The 17,198-nt window shown below is 39.7% G+C and overlaps 2 protein-coding genes across 8 annotated transcripts in view; one reads left to right on the plus strand and one right to left on the minus strand.

Moving 5' to 3' along the window:
- NEK1 (NIMA related kinase 1) overlaps positions 1 to 17,198 on the plus strand; it is a 209,758-nt gene that overhangs the window by 76,622 nt on the left and 115,938 nt on the right. For all 7 annotated transcript variants that reach the window (XM_060102678.1, XM_060102680.1, XM_060102679.1 and 4 more), the window contains one exon: positions 12,668 to 12,770. In XM_060102678.1, coding sequence (XP_059958661.1) covers positions 12,668 to 12,770 — 103 coding nt within the window. The remainder of the gene's footprint in view (positions 1 to 12,667; positions 12,771 to 17,198) is intronic.
- Positions 15,211 to 15,689, minus strand: LOC132492232 (large ribosomal subunit protein uL22-like). Its single transcript, XM_060101595.1, has one exon. The coding sequence runs from the start codon at positions 15,646 to 15,648 to the stop codon at positions 15,211 to 15,213; it is 438 nt and encodes a 145-aa protein (XP_059957578.1). The 5' UTR covers positions 15,649 to 15,689.

The following is a 17,198-nucleotide window of genomic DNA, read 5'->3' on the forward strand; positions in this document are numbered from 1 at the left end:
CTTTTACAGAGAATACTTTTGAGTGTGATAAACCCTTTATGGCTCTCCCAATTATAAAAGATTAATAAAAGGTAGCTGAGCAGAGGTAAATAACTGAGGTGAATACAAATTAACATTATGAATTATGTACAGTAGCCTGAAGTGTTAAGCTAATTGTAAATACTTCCCATTTTTGAGAAAAGAGGGCCACAGACTTCCGCATATGCATGTTTTTTATGAAATGGTTAAGAAGATTTTTGTGTGGGGTTTTATCCTCTGGTATTATTGACCTTTCTACTATATAATTTGTATGGATTTTTTTTTGTGTGTGTGTGTGTGGTACGCGGGCCTCTCACTGTTGTGGCCTCTCCCGTTGCGGAGCACAGGCTCCGGACGCGCAGGCTCAGCGGCCATGGCTCACGGGCCCAGCCGCTCCATGGTATGTGGGATCTTCCCGGACCGGGGCACGAACCATGTCCCCTGCATCGGCAGGTGGACTCTCAACCACTGCGCCACCAGGGAAGCCCCTTGTTTTGTTTAATTTTAATCAGATCTCTTAAAATAAATGTGTATAGTATAAAGAAAATAGGGAAAACTATGTTATGCTTCTTCACACTGTTCATCTTCCATAAGGTTTCTTGGTTCTTCACAGTTGGAGTGACGAGTAATGGACTAGTTTGGTCCATTTGCATCAGGCTTCCATATAACCTTGAAGTGTTCACATACATTTACACTTGTTTCATATTGTCTTCAATGACTGTGTATCTCAGTTACTTCTTCCACTAGGACACAGCTTCCATTCAGTCTTTGTTTGAGCATCCGATATAGTTTCAGTATTTTAATTTTCAGCTTTTAAACCATTTGTGATTGTGAGATCATTTATCATTTCCTTTCTGCTAACTTTGGGGGCTTAGCAGTACTCAAACATATAGTATACCTTTTCTTATGTTGCTTTAAACTTATTATTGATGATCGATATTATTTATTGCATACTTATTATATACCAAGTTATACTTACTTATCACAACATCCCTTTGAATTAGATATCACTCTTTTAATAAGATGAAGAAATTAGGACCTGCAGAGATTTAAAACCGGTGTATGGTCAGGCCGCTAGTAAGCGGCGGAGGTAGGATTTAAACTAAGTCCGTCTGAGTGTAGAGTTCAGCTCCCCAAGGACCGTTTTAAGGACTTCTCAGCTTCTTGGGATACTACTAGTGAACAGGCAAAACAGTTACTGGTTTAGTTGGTTATAAAATTTTTAAATATTGGGTACTTTAAAGATTAAACATGATACCAAATACTGAATGAACTTTCATATATATTCATTGAATTTATTTTGGTTTTATCTGAGGACATAGAAAATGGAAGAATTGGTAGCAAACTGGAGATCATCAAGTATCATATAATTTTGAAAAGGCAGATTCTATAAACTTGACTAGTTTTTTTCATGTTCATCCCAGGCAAGATTAAAAGTAGAGCCTGCAAACATCTTAAAAGGAAGCAGTCATCACTGCAGTGCAGCATAAATTCACAGAGAATGGGTTTTGTCCGATACAGCCTGTATTTCTTTTTAGGGCTGTAGGCTAGAGCTGTGGTTCTCAAACTGTGTGCTGAGGTGAGTTGGGGCCTCACAGTGCCTTGGATATTCTACAGTTGTGAGGGAAACGTAACTACATCTGTTGGACAAAGTGTAGACCATACTGTTAAGCAGTTTTGACCTATTTAATGAATGGGACTGCTAGGTATTTCTTTTGGCCTTAGAGGCATTGTGAAAAAATTACTTAGATACCTAGTAGGGTATATAAACTTCAACAAGATACTGTTGCCAGGGTGTCTCAGTGTAGACATGGTGAAGAAATATAAATAAAAATTGTTAGATGCATTAGTTGTTGGTTAAAGAATTATATTCAGAGGATGCTGGTTAATATCTTGATGTCCAAATTAAAAAAGTTTTAGAAGCGTGTCCTCCTGTAAATAATCTCCATTTTTAAAGAGGACATAGAAAAAACATTCAAAGGATATAGTCATATTTCCAGAAGACATAAAGTGGAAAGAAATAGTAGATATGTTGTTTGATTGATCAGGAAACAAAATAATCTCAGACCATAGCTACAACTAACTTGATTTAGAGAAAACTTAATGGGAATTTGATGTAGTTTTGAGTCTGAAAAATTATCTGAGCAAATAAATATACCCTTGGAAAAGGTTCTGTAAATAGCATACACTAAAAAGTTGAGCTAATGACCTTTCACTGCCTCTTGGATCCAATTGCAGCCCCTAAATGGCCTGCAGGGTCTCTTGGAGGCCTGTGTACTTCCATGGCCTTATCTTCTGCTCTTTCTTTCCAGAGTTCTGGGAGTGCAGACTTAAAAGACATGTTTTTCCTCATCCTTGTTCCTGTGTACCTGCTGCTCCCTCTGCCCAAATTTTTGCCTGGTTAATTCCTACTTACTATTCTGGCCTTGGTTTAGGTTGACAGGTACTTACTAGGTCTATAAAATGAAAAATAAAATTGGAGACCTGATTGAGGACTTCCAACTTTTTATTTGCCATGTAAGCTCATTTAAAAAAAAAATTTCTCAGCCCTAATTCCATCCTTTGGTAAAAGAATGAACATTTTAATGTGAAAAAAGTAGGGTGACACAATCTTAGAATACAGATTATCCTTCGGGATTAAATAAATTTGGATTTGTGAAAATTATATTAGTCGTTTCTTTATGTTGTTGACAGCTGCTGAAAACTTAGTGATGAGTGACCCCCGGTTAGGGGACATACCCAGGCTGATCACCACGCTCTTCCGAGCCTCATCTAGCTGTGGACTGGGCTGCTCTCACATCCCGCCATGGGCCTCCTCGTGAGGCTTGAGCTGTGAGCCGGGCAGCCCCCTCGGTTGCTGCTCGGATGGCTCCTCAGGGAGCTTCTCGGGCACCCCCATCACTGTCGCCATCGCCACCCCCGTGCCTCTACCGCTGTCCTCATCTTAGGGCTTTTATGTGTAACGTTAGTATAAGCAGGTTTCACACAACTCTGCCTTGGTCAGCAAGCCATTCTGTCTCGTGAGGGCAGCTTTACAGCTCTTTCTTCTTTCAGTATGTTCGTTTTACAGTTAAATATTAAGAAGTCAAATTTATTTATTTTATTTTCAGATCCTGCTAAGGTATACACTCCAGTAGGTTAAATTAGGGAAAGAAGCAAGTTTAAACGTGTTGATAAATCAGCCAGTTTAAACACATTTGAAGGATGTGCTTCTCCTGCAAACTCCTTGTGAATGAAAAAGAAAAATCATAAAAAGCTTTCAAACTAGTATAATTATATATTGCTATAAGAATAAAAATGCCCTTATCTTTTATAGCTAGTAATCATTGGTAAGAGAAGAGCTCAGCTACTGTGTGTGTGATGTGCTCCTAACTTCACACTTACTAGTACCCACTGTCTCATGTTTACGTATGTATTGTGACCCTTTTCCACTGCCGTAGATCAATACCTTTTCCTACTCCATCACAGTTAAAGTGGTTTTTTTTTAACATTTTAAAAGTTATTGGTATAAAGTATTCCATACTAAAAGCAACAAACGAACAGAAGTCTGTTTCACCAACTGTGTGAACACACAAGTGCCATTAACAATGAAGCAAGCTGTGTATCCAGCCTGGAGAATTCAACGGGTCTGCCTTCTCAGTCAGTACTTTCATTTTAATGTCATTCATATCCAGGAATTACCAATGCACCTTGGTACAAGGACTCATTTGTTTGCAATCTGGTGTGATACGAAATTATTCTAAGACAGCCTATCTTTTAATATTTCGTACACATTTTAATTTTTATTTATTTATTTTAACATCTTTATTGGAGTATAGTTGCTTTACATTGTTATGTTAGTTGCTGCTGTATAACAAAGTGAGTCAGCTATATGTATACATATATCCCCATATCCCGTCCCTCTTGCGTCTCCCTCCCACCCTCCTTATCCCACCCTTCTAGGTGGTCACAAAGCACCAAGCTGATGTGCTATGTGGCTGCTTCCCACTAGCTATCTATTTTACATTTGGTAGTGTGTATATGCCCATGCCACTCTCTCACTTCATCCCAGCTTACCCTTCCCCCTCCCCGTATCCTCAAGTCCATTTTCTACATCTGCATCTTTATTCCCATCCTGCCCGTAATTTCTTCAGAACCATTTTCTTTTAAAGATTCCATGTATATGTGTTAGCATATGGTATTTGTTTTTCGCTTTTTGACCCATCTCCTAGAGAGATGGAAATAAAGACAAAAATAAATAAATGGGACCTAATGAAACTTAAAACCTTTTGCACAGCAAAGGAAACCATAAACAAGACCAAAAGACAACCCTCAGAATGGGAGAAAATATTTGCAAATGAAGCAACTGACAAAGGATTAATCTCCAAAATATACAAGCAGCTCATGCAGCTCAATATCAAAAAAACAAACAACCCAATCCAAAAATGGGCAGAAGACCTAAATAGACATTTCTGAAAAGAAGATATACAGATTGCCAGCAAACACATGAAAGGATGCTCAACATCACTAATCATTAGAGAAATGCAAATCAAAACTACAATGAGGTATCACCTCACACCAGTCAGAATGGCCATCATCAAAAAATCTACAAACAATAAATGCTGGAGCGGGTGTGGAGAAAAGGGAACCCTCTTGCACTGTTGGTGGGAATGTAAATTGATACAGCCACTATGGAGAACAGTAGAGAGGTTCCTTAAAAAACTAAAAATAGACCTACTGTATGACCCAGCAATCCCACTACTGGGCATGTACCCTGAGAAAACTATAATTCAAAAAGAATCATGTACCACAATGTTCATTAAGTGTCATCTTTGCATGCCAGTATTTTGCTTTATTCAAAGGCATTTATTCTTCCTTTAATCCTCAAGTTCCATTTTAATGCTGTTTCCTTTGCTGAAGTCAAGAAAGCTCACATATTTCCTGATTTTAAAATAGTGGCAGCTGACCATCCTGTTGTCCCCCTTTCACTTAGGATTCTCAGCCAAATGTTCACACCTCTTTTTTCTCTCCCTTTCGCTCAAGGAAAAAAGAAAACCTGAAGGAAAGTCGCAAGTGGCTTTTTTATCTTGTTTTTCTGCTTACCAAGGTGATATAGGTTAGCTTTAGAAATATTAGAAGGTATCAGTAGGTGTTAGAAACAGGAGAAGAAATCACTGCTCATCCTGCAAGGCAGTCACTATGAAGACTGTGGTCTATTTTCTTGCATCTTTTGTTCATATTTCTTTTTCTATAGTTAGAGGAGATCAAATCATGCACAAAGTTTTATCTGCTGGGGTTACTTTTTTTTTTTGGTATCTGTTTCTATTTAACGTTTTTACCATAAAAATTTTCCCATGCAAAAAATTGTTTTCATGGGACTTTTGATGTCTGTATTCGATTCCAGTGCTGTTAATTATAGTTTATATAACAAATCCTCTAATATAATACATTGTAATTTTTCACTTTTTTGAACACTTTGTGTTTTGAACATATTTTTTATTTCTCATTATTTCTGTAGAATACAATCTTAGAAGGGTAATTCCTGGATTAAAGGAGTTGCTCTGTTATGTTCTTTATGAAGGCTCTAGAAAGAAATATTACTAAATTTATTGAATTTATGAAATTAAATTTATTTAACTAAATTTATTAACTAAATACTACTAATTTTCTTTCTACAAAAGCTGTGCCAATTTATGCTCAGTCTAACAGTATATGATTGTGCCCATTTTATTGCCCCCTGACTAGTACCAGTTACTCTTAGGAGCTAAAGAAGTTTTTGAAAAATATAAAATTTTAAATTAAAGTAATGGAGGAAATGAAGTGTTCACTATATTCACTACTGGTCACACAACAGAATATTGACAAAGTGTGTGCCCGTGAGGATGGCGATGATGAGGATGATGATAGTGACATAAACATAGGAGCTGCTGCTGGGTTGCGTACTCTGTACCAAGACCACCATGGAGGGATTTACATGCCTCACCAGTCTCTGCTACCTGTGGATTGTGTGCTTGTGGATTTGCCTGCTGGCTAAAATTTATGTGTAGCCGCACATCAGTACTCCCAGTCCCTTCACGGTCATTCCTGGGCATGTGCAGAGCCCCAGGGACTTTGAGTTGCCCAGTGCGCAAGTCCCAGCTGAGCGGGAGCAAGGCCAGCTCTGCTTTCCTGTTTCAGCGCTCATGAACAAATGTACTTTCATAGTCTGCTCAGCTGCATTTTCTGCATTTTGGGGCATTTTGCTGGTGATTTCATTGCTTAAAATGGCCCTCACGCCTTGTGCTGAAGTGCTGTCTGGTGTTCGTAAGTGCAAGAAGGCTGTGACGTTCCTTATGGAGGAAATATTTGTATCAGAGAAGCTTCATTCAGGCGTGAGTTACAGTGTTGTTGGCCGAGAGTTCAGTGTTAATGAATGGACCGTGTAATAAGGTGTCTTTAAACAAAAACACACATAAAACAAGGTTGTATATTAATCCATTGGCGAAAATGTTGTAGCAAGAGGCTGTCAGGAGCCTAACCCTGTAATTCTCCTCGGGATAATCATTCAGTATGCGCTAATTCATATTCACGGTGACTTTACACAGCGTAACTACCAGGAATACTGAGAGTTGATTATTATGAGCTCATCTAGTCATCACCAGTGCTACGAGGCACATATCATTATTCCTAGTTTTATAGATTAAGAAATTGATATATGATAAATGACTGTATAAATAACTAATTTCTTGAAGGCCACTTAACTGTTAATTAGTAAAACTGGGAGTTGAAGTTGGACAGTTTGGTGCCAGAGTTCACTCACTTAACTTTTGTGCCATATTGACTTTACTAAGGCTTGAAACATTTTATGAGGAAAATTAGAGAAGCTGGGAAAATTCTGCTACCATTAAAGAAAGCATGCTTAAAGGAACAAGTTCAGAAGAATTGGATGGCTTGTCTTGTAGAAGAAGAATTAGATTTCTTTGTATTTCCACATTGTAGAAGTACTGTGATTGGAAGTAAAGCAGCAGATTTCCATCCATTATGAGGTGTGTTTAGTGGATGGGCTGTTGTGGGATTTACTCAGTGCTCTCAAACTGGAAGTATTATACCAGGGGTTTGAATGACCATGTGTCAGGGATAGTTAGATGGGAATATGAGAATACTCTATTCAGCAAGAAGCTGCATTAGTTAATACTCAGGGTCTCCTCCAATTTGAATATTATGATTTTTCTTAAATTTTAACATCTTTATTGGAGTATAATTGCTTTACAGTGGTGTGTTAGTTTCTGCTGTATAACAAAGTGAATCAGCTATACATATACATATATCCCCATATCTCCTCCCTCTTGCGTCTCCCTCTCACCCTCCCCATCCCACCCCTCTAGCTGGTCACAAAGCACTGAGCTGATCTCCCTGCGCTATGCAGCTGCTTCCCTATTCTTTTGTTGAACTTTTTAGCACCATAGGCATTATAGAGCATTTTCTCTACACTGTCATAACTTCTGGTTTTTATAATTTGTTTGTTACTGTCATATGTAGTGAGTTCCTTTCCCTGATTCAAACTGAATAAGCTAACTGAAATCTGTAGTCATCTAAGACTCCTTCAGGTGATCTTTCCCTCATATTGTAGACAGCCCATATTTGCTTCTTCCTTTTTCATGGTGTTAATTATTTTTCTTCTTCCCTTTTTATCAGTAACTCTGGCTAGTCCAACTTTGCTTTTTATATCCATGTCTTGACAACACACCTCAATTAGCTTTTTTGTGTGTGAAGACTTGAACTTTTTACAGCAGTTTAGCTTTACCACAAAACTGAGGGAGACGGTACAGAGATTTCCCACATGCTGTCCCTATACCCGTTGTCAGCATCCCCCACCAGAGTGGTATGTTTGTTACAACTGTTGAGCTTATATTCAGTTAGCTTTTTTTATTGTTGTTTTTTTTGTTGTTGTTTGCGGTACGCGGGCCTCTCACTGTTGTGGCCTCTCCCGTTGCGGAGCACAGGCTCCGGACGTGCAGGCTCAGTGTCCATGGCTCATGGGCCCAGCCGCTCCGCGGCACGTGGGATCTTCGCAGACTGGGGCACGAACCCGCGTCCCCTGCATCGGCAGGCGGGCTCTCAACCACTGCGCCACCAGGAAAGCCCTCAGTTAGCTTTTAACGTTAGAACCTCAATCACGTGACACCATCTTATGAAACCACTGAGTGCCTCTAAACATTTGTATTTTATTGAGCTTTTACTTTTCCAAGTCTTTTCCTCTGTATTGCTTCATTTGAGTAAAGCTGACAACAATTCGGTTCCCTCGGTTCTCTGAGGGAACATTATGCCACTTAAACAGAGGAGGAAGCTTAGTGAATACACCCACAACATCCTTTTTTCATTTCATTAACCCTATACCACCCCAACTCTTCTACCTTAAACCATATTGACTCATTTTTCATTTCTCGGATTATTTCTGCTACCTAGATTGCTGCCATTTTTATGTTGCTTTCACCTCTTAAAAATCCATTTTTAGTCATCTTTCAAAAATTTTAATTTCCCTTAGTAAAAGGTTTGAGCCATGGATATGAGGTATCTTACCCAGATCTTTCCATTTATTCATGCAGTTGTATAAAAAAAAGAAAATGACTTCCTTTTTTCTCTTGTCAGGATGAAAAAGAGTTTGTCTCATTATTTCTTTTTTACCCATTTTAATGTCTCTGTATTTCACTTTCCAGATTCCTAATTTCTTCCTGTATATTTGTGGCTTATATAGTATTTATATTAATCTTTACTATTAATCTAGATTAATATTCTACTAATTTTAAGTGGCATAAGTTTGGAACTCAAAAGATACAGTCTATTTAATTTGTCTAAAACAGAGTATACACGTATAAATTCTTTTATTTATTTATTTATTTTTTGGCTGTGTTGGGTCTTTGTTGCTGTATGCGGGCTTTCTGTAGTTGTGGCGAGCGGGGGCTACTCTTTGTTGCATTGCACGGGCTTCTCATTGCAGTGGATTCTCTTGTTGCGGAGCACAGGCTCTAGGTGCGTGGGCTTCAGTAGTTGTGACACTCAGGCTCAGTAGTTGTGGCTCACGGGCTCTAGAGCACAGGCTCAGTAGTTGTGGTGCACGGGCTGAGTTGCTCCGCAGCATGTGGGATCTTCCGGACCAGGGATTGAACCCATGTCCCCTGCATTGGCAGGTGGATTCTTAACCACTGAGCCACTGGGGAAGTCCCACATATAAATTCTTAATAACATTTAATGAAGAGAATGACTATTAAATGACTATTAAGAAGTTAATTGACTATTTCCTCTATCCCTATGAGCCTTGCACACATATATAGTTTGTGCTCACAGTTCAGTACAGTTTTACTACTGAAAGGGGAATAAGAATATGAGAATGGGGCTTCCCTGGTGGCGCAGTGGTTGAGAGTCTGCCTGCCAATGCAGGGAACACAGGTTTGTGCCCCAGTCTGGGAAGATCCCACATGCCGCAGAGCAGCTGGGCCCGTGAGCCATGGCCGTGGAGCCTGTGCTCTGCAACGGGAGAGGCCACAACAGTGAGAGGCCCGCATACCACAAAAAAAAAAAAAAAAAAGAATATGAGAATGGGTTCTTCTTTTTGGGTATGTATTAAGTAGTAAACAGAAATGCATGTGAAAAATGAAAACAGTATAGGTTTTTAAATATTATGAGGAATCATAGAATCAATTAAACTAGTTTTGTCCTTTATTCTTTTAATAAGGTATATTACTCTGATTGATTTTTATATATTGCACCAACCTTGCATTCCTGGAATTCTGTTTTATACATCTTATATCTTCAAAGACAGATGTAATATTGGTAAATAGTTGACACACAATAAGTATTTGTTTAATAAATAAGAAGGAAAAAGAAATAATGGTAAGCAAAAATCACTACAGGTTTTAAGTTTGTGATTGAAAGCAACCAGTTATATATACCTGCTTATTTAAACCAGCTTAGGAAAAGACTATTCAGTAAAGCAAAACTTATAGATTACATAAATAAATAGAACGGGTAGTACTATATTTACATAAATGCTGTGAACATTCTTTAAATCAAAGCTGTTATGTGTATGATCAGGTTCTTAGTAAAATATTTCTGTGCAGCTGAATTATTTGATTTAGTGAATCAAATCAATCAGTGAATATGAATTAACATATGCTGAGTTGGAGCCCCGGACTGACAAACATTGGAGATACTGAGTATCTTAGAATGGGAAATCAAGCATAAAAACTTTACAGAAGTTTTACTTTTATAAAGGTTAGAAAAGGAAGTCAGTGCAGTCAGGATACAAAGCAGAGGTTTTATCTAATTATATATGATGGTGTAAGCGTCCAGGACTCCTCAAAAGAGCCTTATCAGTAGATGTACAGTTTCAGGTGACATATCTGAGCGTCATACTCTCTGAAAGTTTATCTGTCGTCTTTAGGCCCAGCCTTATATAAATGGGGCTATAGCCTTGCCTATATATTGAGCTGGTCAAAATGTTTGTTCAGGTTTTTCTGTAACATACAGAAAAATGAACGTTTTGGCCAACCCAGTATATGAAGGAGATTTTCCTAGCCTCAGCACCCAGAGAAGAAAAAGAAAGGGATCCAAATTGGAAGAGAAGAACTAAAACTGTCACTGTTTACAGATGACATGATACTGTCCATAGAAAATCCTAAAGACGCTACCAAAAAACTACTAGAACTCATCACAGAATTTGGTAAAGCTGCAGGATACAACATTAATACACTGGAAAGGCTCTGAACCGGCTATAGAGATTATCTAATCCTTGAAAATTCCAATGATGGAGTTTCACAAGAATATTTTTTAAGCACTATGAAAGTTAAATGAATCTTAGGCCACTATCTTCCATAGCTTTATGGTAAATCAGATTTTAAATTTCTACCGTTTAATTTCATGTCTCAGTACAATTGACCCTTGAATCATATGGGGGTCAATCTGCATGTACTTATAGTCAGCCTTCCATATCTGAGGTTCCTCTGCATCCATGGATTCAACCAACCATGAACATGTAGTGCTGTAGTATTTACTGTTGAAAAATATCCACATTAAGTGGACCCACACAGTTCAAACCTGTGTTGTTCAAGGGTCAACTGTAATTGTTAACAAAACATGTAAAAGAAATGACTATTTGGGGTATGAAAATCAGAAGTGTTTAAATCTACTGGAAGAGAGAAGGCATTATTTCATATCTTTTTCTGAACATAACTTAGTTATGGTCCATCATAGAGGCTGTAGGAATTTTGTGTGCCTTCGTAGCCAATATCTGAGAAGTGCAGTCAATAACTTTCTCATCTTTCTTCCTTACTCACAAAATTACTGCAGTTGATACTATGCAATGAGTTCTCTGTTTACGGGGGGCGGGTTTTGTTTATTTTTGTATCTTTCTTAGTACACGGTAACAGACACAATATGTATTGTAAATTTATTTGTTTATTTTTGGCTGTGTTGGGTCTTTGTTGCTGCGCGGGCTTTCTCTAGTTGCAGTGAGCGGGGGCTACTCTTCGTTGCGGTGTGTAGGCTTCTCATTGCAGTGGCTTCTCGTTGCGGAGCACAGGGCTCTAGGCGTGTGGGCTTCAGTAGTTGTGACACATGGGCTCAGTAGTTGTGGCTCATGGGCTCTAGAGCACAGGCTCAGTAGTTGTGGCTCATGGGCTTAGTTGCTCCGCGGCATGGGGGATCTTCCCGGACCAGGGATCAAACCTGTGTCCTCTGCATCGGCAGGCGGATTCTTAACCACTGCTCCACTGGTTAGGGAAGTCCCACACAATATATATTAGATGTTCAAAATGTCATTGATACTTTTTAGTTGTCGTCTGAGGCCGACATGTTTACATTCTCTCATAGCTGTCAGAGGAGGATACAGAAACATAACTGGACACGATGGAAACAAATCAGTGTTGCTTTTAGTTTATTCCCCTGATCTACCCGTTTTTCTTTTCAATAGTTGTGATATTCAAGGAATTCAGACTTCACTTTTTACTGCAGTTTTGAAAATTCACACGAACTCTTCCCTATTTTTTTTTTTTTTTTTTTTTTTTTGCGGTATGCGGGCCTCTCACTGTTGTGGCCTCCCCCGTTGCGGAGCACAGGCTCCGGACGCGCAGGCTCCGGACGCGCAGGCTCAGCGGCCATGGCTCACGGGCCCAGCCGCTCCGCGGCATATGGGATCCTCCCAGACCGGGGCATGAACCCGTATCCCCTGCATCGGCAGGCGGACTCTCAACCACTTGCGCCACCAGGGAGGCCCCACTCTTCCCTATTTTTGATGAGCTTTGAGATTGCGCCTCTGCTGCTTTCATCTTACTCCCATACTGATTGATATGTTTGATGCAGAGTTCTGAAATAAGCTTACCTACTTGGAAACTATTGAGATTTTTCTATAGGCGTAGTCTAACGTCATTTTATGTGTCTATAAGTAGAATAGATTAAATGAACATAGCAGTGGAAATTTTACCTCTATTTAAAATAATCATGTCTCCAGTTTAAGTGGTAGATTCTAATATATGTGTAGCAATTTCTTCATCACAGAGGAAGATTTTACGTCCTATCAGCCTTCATATTTTGCAAATATCTCTAAAGAAAATATGTAGAATAAGTGTAAGTTTAAAGTTTTTGAAATATTTAATGTTCAGAACTTCTAACTTTGCTATTTGTCCAAATTCCTTAGGCAGAAGGGGCAGCTGGCTGTGGAAAGAGCAAAGCAGGTGGAAGAGTTTCTACAGCGAAGACGGGAAGCGAGGCAGAACAAGGCTCGGGCTGAGGGGCATATGGTAGGATTTTGTTTTTGAGATTTTTGAACGTGTTAGTCTTCAAAGTGAAGGTCTGGAGCAAGGTAGGTATAAACGACACGAGCCGTAATCCTTTACAGACATTTCCTCTGAACATTTGCAGAGCATTTAACCTCTCTTCAGCTATTTCTTTTATGCCAAGCGTGAAGTTCTCTTGTTCCTTGGTTAATTGAGAGTAAGTTCGTAGCTGTATCCTTCCTTTTAAAAGAGTTGAAGTAGGTATAGCAACCCAGATACTTATATTAAATGAATACGTTCTTACATTACTTTTTTCTTCCAATATGCTTTTGGTTTTAAATACTTTTAAGTAGCAAAGAATTGTAGAAGAAAAATGGGAAATAAACATTTGGGTAACTATACATGTAACTGTGCCTTTACTCAAAAGCAAATTAGGAACAAAAGTATTTTAAAGCCTCTAATTATTCCAGTTAACTGAATTAAGTCATGTACATAAGAAAATATTAATAGTTTTCGATCATCGTTTCAGTAGTTAATAGTTTTGACTTGCAGAGGTACACAAATGCCTTTTCACCTTTTGTCCACAGAACAAATGGTGATTGTTTGTCAGCTCAGCACCTGTGAAGCATCATGTTCACGTAGGAAACAGGTCAATTGTATGGTAGTATGTTTTCTTTAGACTTAGATCTACTGAAAGTCCGTAAGTGATATCTTTATGAGTGAATTAATAGAATTATTCCAATTTAGGATTTTTTTTCTTTGAAATAATATCACAGAAAAATAGTTACATTTTTTAATGATTACCCTGTATATGTGTAACACCCATCAGCTTGTTTTTCTAATACCTGGAATTAATCTGTATTTGTATCCTCTCTATAGACAGAGGAGAACCTCCTTTGTTCTCCCTTGCCCTATTTCTCCCATGTTAGTAGCATCTGGAATTTTAGTTACAGATTTTAAAAACAGTTATTAGACTTACCAAGATTTACACATTTCTTTCCTCATCACAGTTCCTTATATACTACTGTCCTCCCTCAGTTTACTTGTCTTCATGATGGAGACTATCCTCTCGTAACCTTTTGGAGAGAAACTGTCAAAGATTTGTTGGAAAGGTCCTTATTTTGTCTTCACACTTGAATGTTAATTTGTAGTGGTGGTCTGCTGGTGAATTTGCTTAGCATTTATATGTCTGAAAAAGCATTTTGTCTTCTTTTTTGAAAAATATTTTTGCTGGATGTAGTCTTATAGGTTGAGAGTTCTTTTTCTTTCAGTTCGTTAAAGGTGTTTCTCCACTTACATCCTGGCACGCCTGTTCTGACCAGAGGTCCGCTGTCATTCTTAAATTTTCCTCTGCGTGTAATGGGTCTTTTCTGTCTGATGGCTTTTAACATTTCCTCCTTATCACTGGAAGTGGATTGATTTAGATGTATCTTGGTGTCGTTTTCTTCATTTTTATTTTGTTGGGGGTTCATTGAGCTCCTTGGATCAGTGGATTTATTGTTTTTATCAAATTTGGAAAAATTCAGCCATTATTTCTTCAAAAATTTTTTTCGGTTCTCCTCTCCTTTTTCCTCTGGGTGCTCAGTACCCATACGTCAGCTCGCTGATGCTCTGTTCATTTCTTTGTGGTCCTTTTCCTGTGTTTGGTTTTGGGTACCTTCTGTTACTGTATCTTCAAGTTCATTACTCTTTTTGTCTACTTTGTGTAATCTGCTCTGCTCTTAATCCCATCCAGACACTGTACATTTTTCATTTCAGATACTGTGTTTTTTAATCTCTTAAAATTTATTTGGGTCATTTTTATACTTTCCATGTCTGTCTTTATAATACTTACTTACACTTTTCTCTATCTTCTTGAACATATGGAATATGATTAGAGTCGCGTTTTTAATGACCTTTTCACTAATTCTGTTATCTGTGTCATTCCTGAGTCTGTTGATTGATTTTCTCTTCATTTGGGTAATCTTCTCCTGCTTCTTTACCCACCTGGTAATTTGTGATTGGATGCCTGGCATTGTGTATTTTATCTTGGATTTTTTGTATTTAAATACAAATGAATAAATTTATTCTGCGATGCAGTTATGTTACTTGAAAATAGTTTGAGTCTTTCAGGGTTGATTCTCAGCTTTGCTAGGCAGGTGGAGAGCAGCCTTTCGTCTACAACGCACTTGGCGCCACTGCTCAGGCAGTACTCTTTTTTTTTTTTTTTTTACTTTTATTTGCATTTACTTTTTTTTTTTTTTTTTTTTTTGCGGTACACAGGCCTCTCACTGTTGTGGCCTCTCCCATTGCAGAGCACAGGCTCCGGACGTGCAGGCTCAGCAGCCATGGCTCACGGGCCCAGCCGCTCCGCGGCATGTGGGATCTTCCCGGACTGGGGCACGAACCCGCGTCCCCTGCATCGACAGGCGGACTCTCAACCACTGCGCCACCAGGGAAGCCCTGCATTTACTTTTTGCAGCATTTATTCCGGGGCCATAAGTTTTTGTTTCTTCAATTTCTTCTGGGATATCGTTTTCTTCTGGGCAACCTCCTCTTCTGTAGGAACAATCTGTTCTTTTTCGGTAAGGATCATCTCAGTGGGGCTGGGAGAGCTCATGTATAGGTTGATCCGACCATGAGCTCTGTAAGTCCTGCACTGCATCTTGGTGGCTTTGTTCACCTGGATATGCTCAATGACCAGAGAATCTACATCTAAGCCCTTAAGTTCAGCATTACTCTCTGCATTTTTGAGCATGTGCAGTAAAAATTCAGCACTCTTTTTGGGCCACCGACCCTGCGTGCAGCCCCACTGTTTGGCCTGGGCATACATACTAACTCCACCATTGTAACGACGGAATGGCACACATTGCTTCTTTAAAATGACATCCTTCAGATACTTGGTGACTTTTCGGATATGCATACCCTTAATGGCCTGGGCCGTTTCACAAGTGTTCTTAAAGTGAACACAGATTTGAACCTCTCGACTTGCATGATTTTGTGGGGTTTTCTGGGTCAAGTGAATAGCGAACCACTTTTAGAGGTCACCTCAGGCTGCTTACCGGAAAAGCAAGACAGTACTCTTGACGCTCTGATGATGGCTTGGTGGTTCTCCAATGCTCTGTTGATCTGGAGGCCTTTCTCGTCTGGCTGGTGGAAGTGTGATGTGTTCCCAGCCCTCAGTGAGCCTGAGGGATTGGTGACGTCATGGTAACCGTCACTCAGCAGGAGACTCAGGGGAAACCCCTGCCGATTCCAGGACTCTCTGGGCAGCTCTCTCTTCCTTGGTACCCCTTCCTGCAAATGGTAGTGCTCTTCAACCTCCCAAGCTCTGGCTGCTGTTTCCCTAACTCAGGACACCCTCTCCCTGTGCTGCAGCCTGGAAACTGGGCAATTACTGAGCTTACCTCACCTGTTACCCTTCTCACAAGGATCACTGTCTTGTGCTGCCTGTTTGCCAGTGTTGGAAAATCGTTGTTTCATCTACTTTGTCCAGACTTGTAGTTGCTGAAGGTGGGAGGCTAGATCTGGTCCCTGTTACTCCACCACAGCTGCAAGTGGAAGTCTTGGCTGGTCGTTTGCTGGGTGAAGGAATGGGGGCTGCAAGCTCTCCCCACCCCACCTTGAAGCCGCTGCCTCATCATGGTCTCATGGTCGCTCTCAAGTCTTGTGACCTTGTCTTCCTTCATGTTCCTCCATAAGGGGTTTTTCCTCTCTGAAAGCTTCTGGCACTGTTTTTCTACCTTCCATGTTCTGAAATATCGCTTGAGTGTTCTCGGCATTTCTTAATTGACCCGTCGTGACTCTAACCAGATGCTTTCAGTCTGAGCGCTCACCTTCAGTTCTGGGACATTCTTAATTGACGCTTCTTCACATACTGCTTCTTCTCCTTTTTCTCCTTAAGAGAACTCCCGTTAAATGGATAGATTGGAACCTCTGCGTCAAATGTCTTTTTTTCTGTACTTTTATTTCACCTTTTTTATCCCTTTGTCCCTTCTTATGTTTTGGAAGGATTCCTGGGCCTGAATTTCAGCTCGAAACATGTTCTTTAGTTTTGTCTACTCTGCTCTTCAGCCCATCCAGTGATGTTTTCTCTTAAGTTTAGAAACTTGTATTCTCATGTCCATGAATCTTCTTAGTTTTCCTTGAAAGCTCCTTGATCATGTGCTCATTTCTCTAATGATACTTTGGTTATCATAAGGTCTTGTTCTTAGTGCACTCTTGGCCGTGTCACCTCGGTGTCTTCAGTTTTTCTTTCAGCAAGTCTGCTCCCTGTTTCATGGTACTGGCATCCCTCATACGTTTGGTGTTCTTGCTGGTGTGTTCACGTTTGGGGGTGTCTATTTTACCCTTCGTTGCCTCTGTTTGGGTGGCCCCCTGGCGAGATGGGCACGTGTTGCTGACCTCTCCTCTGTTCAGTTTTTCATCAGAGTAGAGGATGGGTGGGACACATTGCTGTTCGACCAGGCAAAT

Source organism: Mesoplodon densirostris, chromosome 6, assembly GCF_025265405.1.
Source record: "Mesoplodon densirostris isolate mMesDen1 chromosome 6, mMesDen1 primary haplotype, whole genome shotgun sequence".
In the NCBI taxonomy this organism is placed as follows: Eukaryota; Metazoa; Chordata; class Mammalia; order Artiodactyla; family Ziphiidae; genus Mesoplodon; species Mesoplodon densirostris.

Excerpts from the sequence above, each read along its gene's own strand:
- LOC132492232 (XM_060101595.1), bottom strand. The coding sequence starts at position 15,648 with ATGCATATCCGAAAAGTCACCAAGTATCTGAAGGATGTCATTTTAAAG.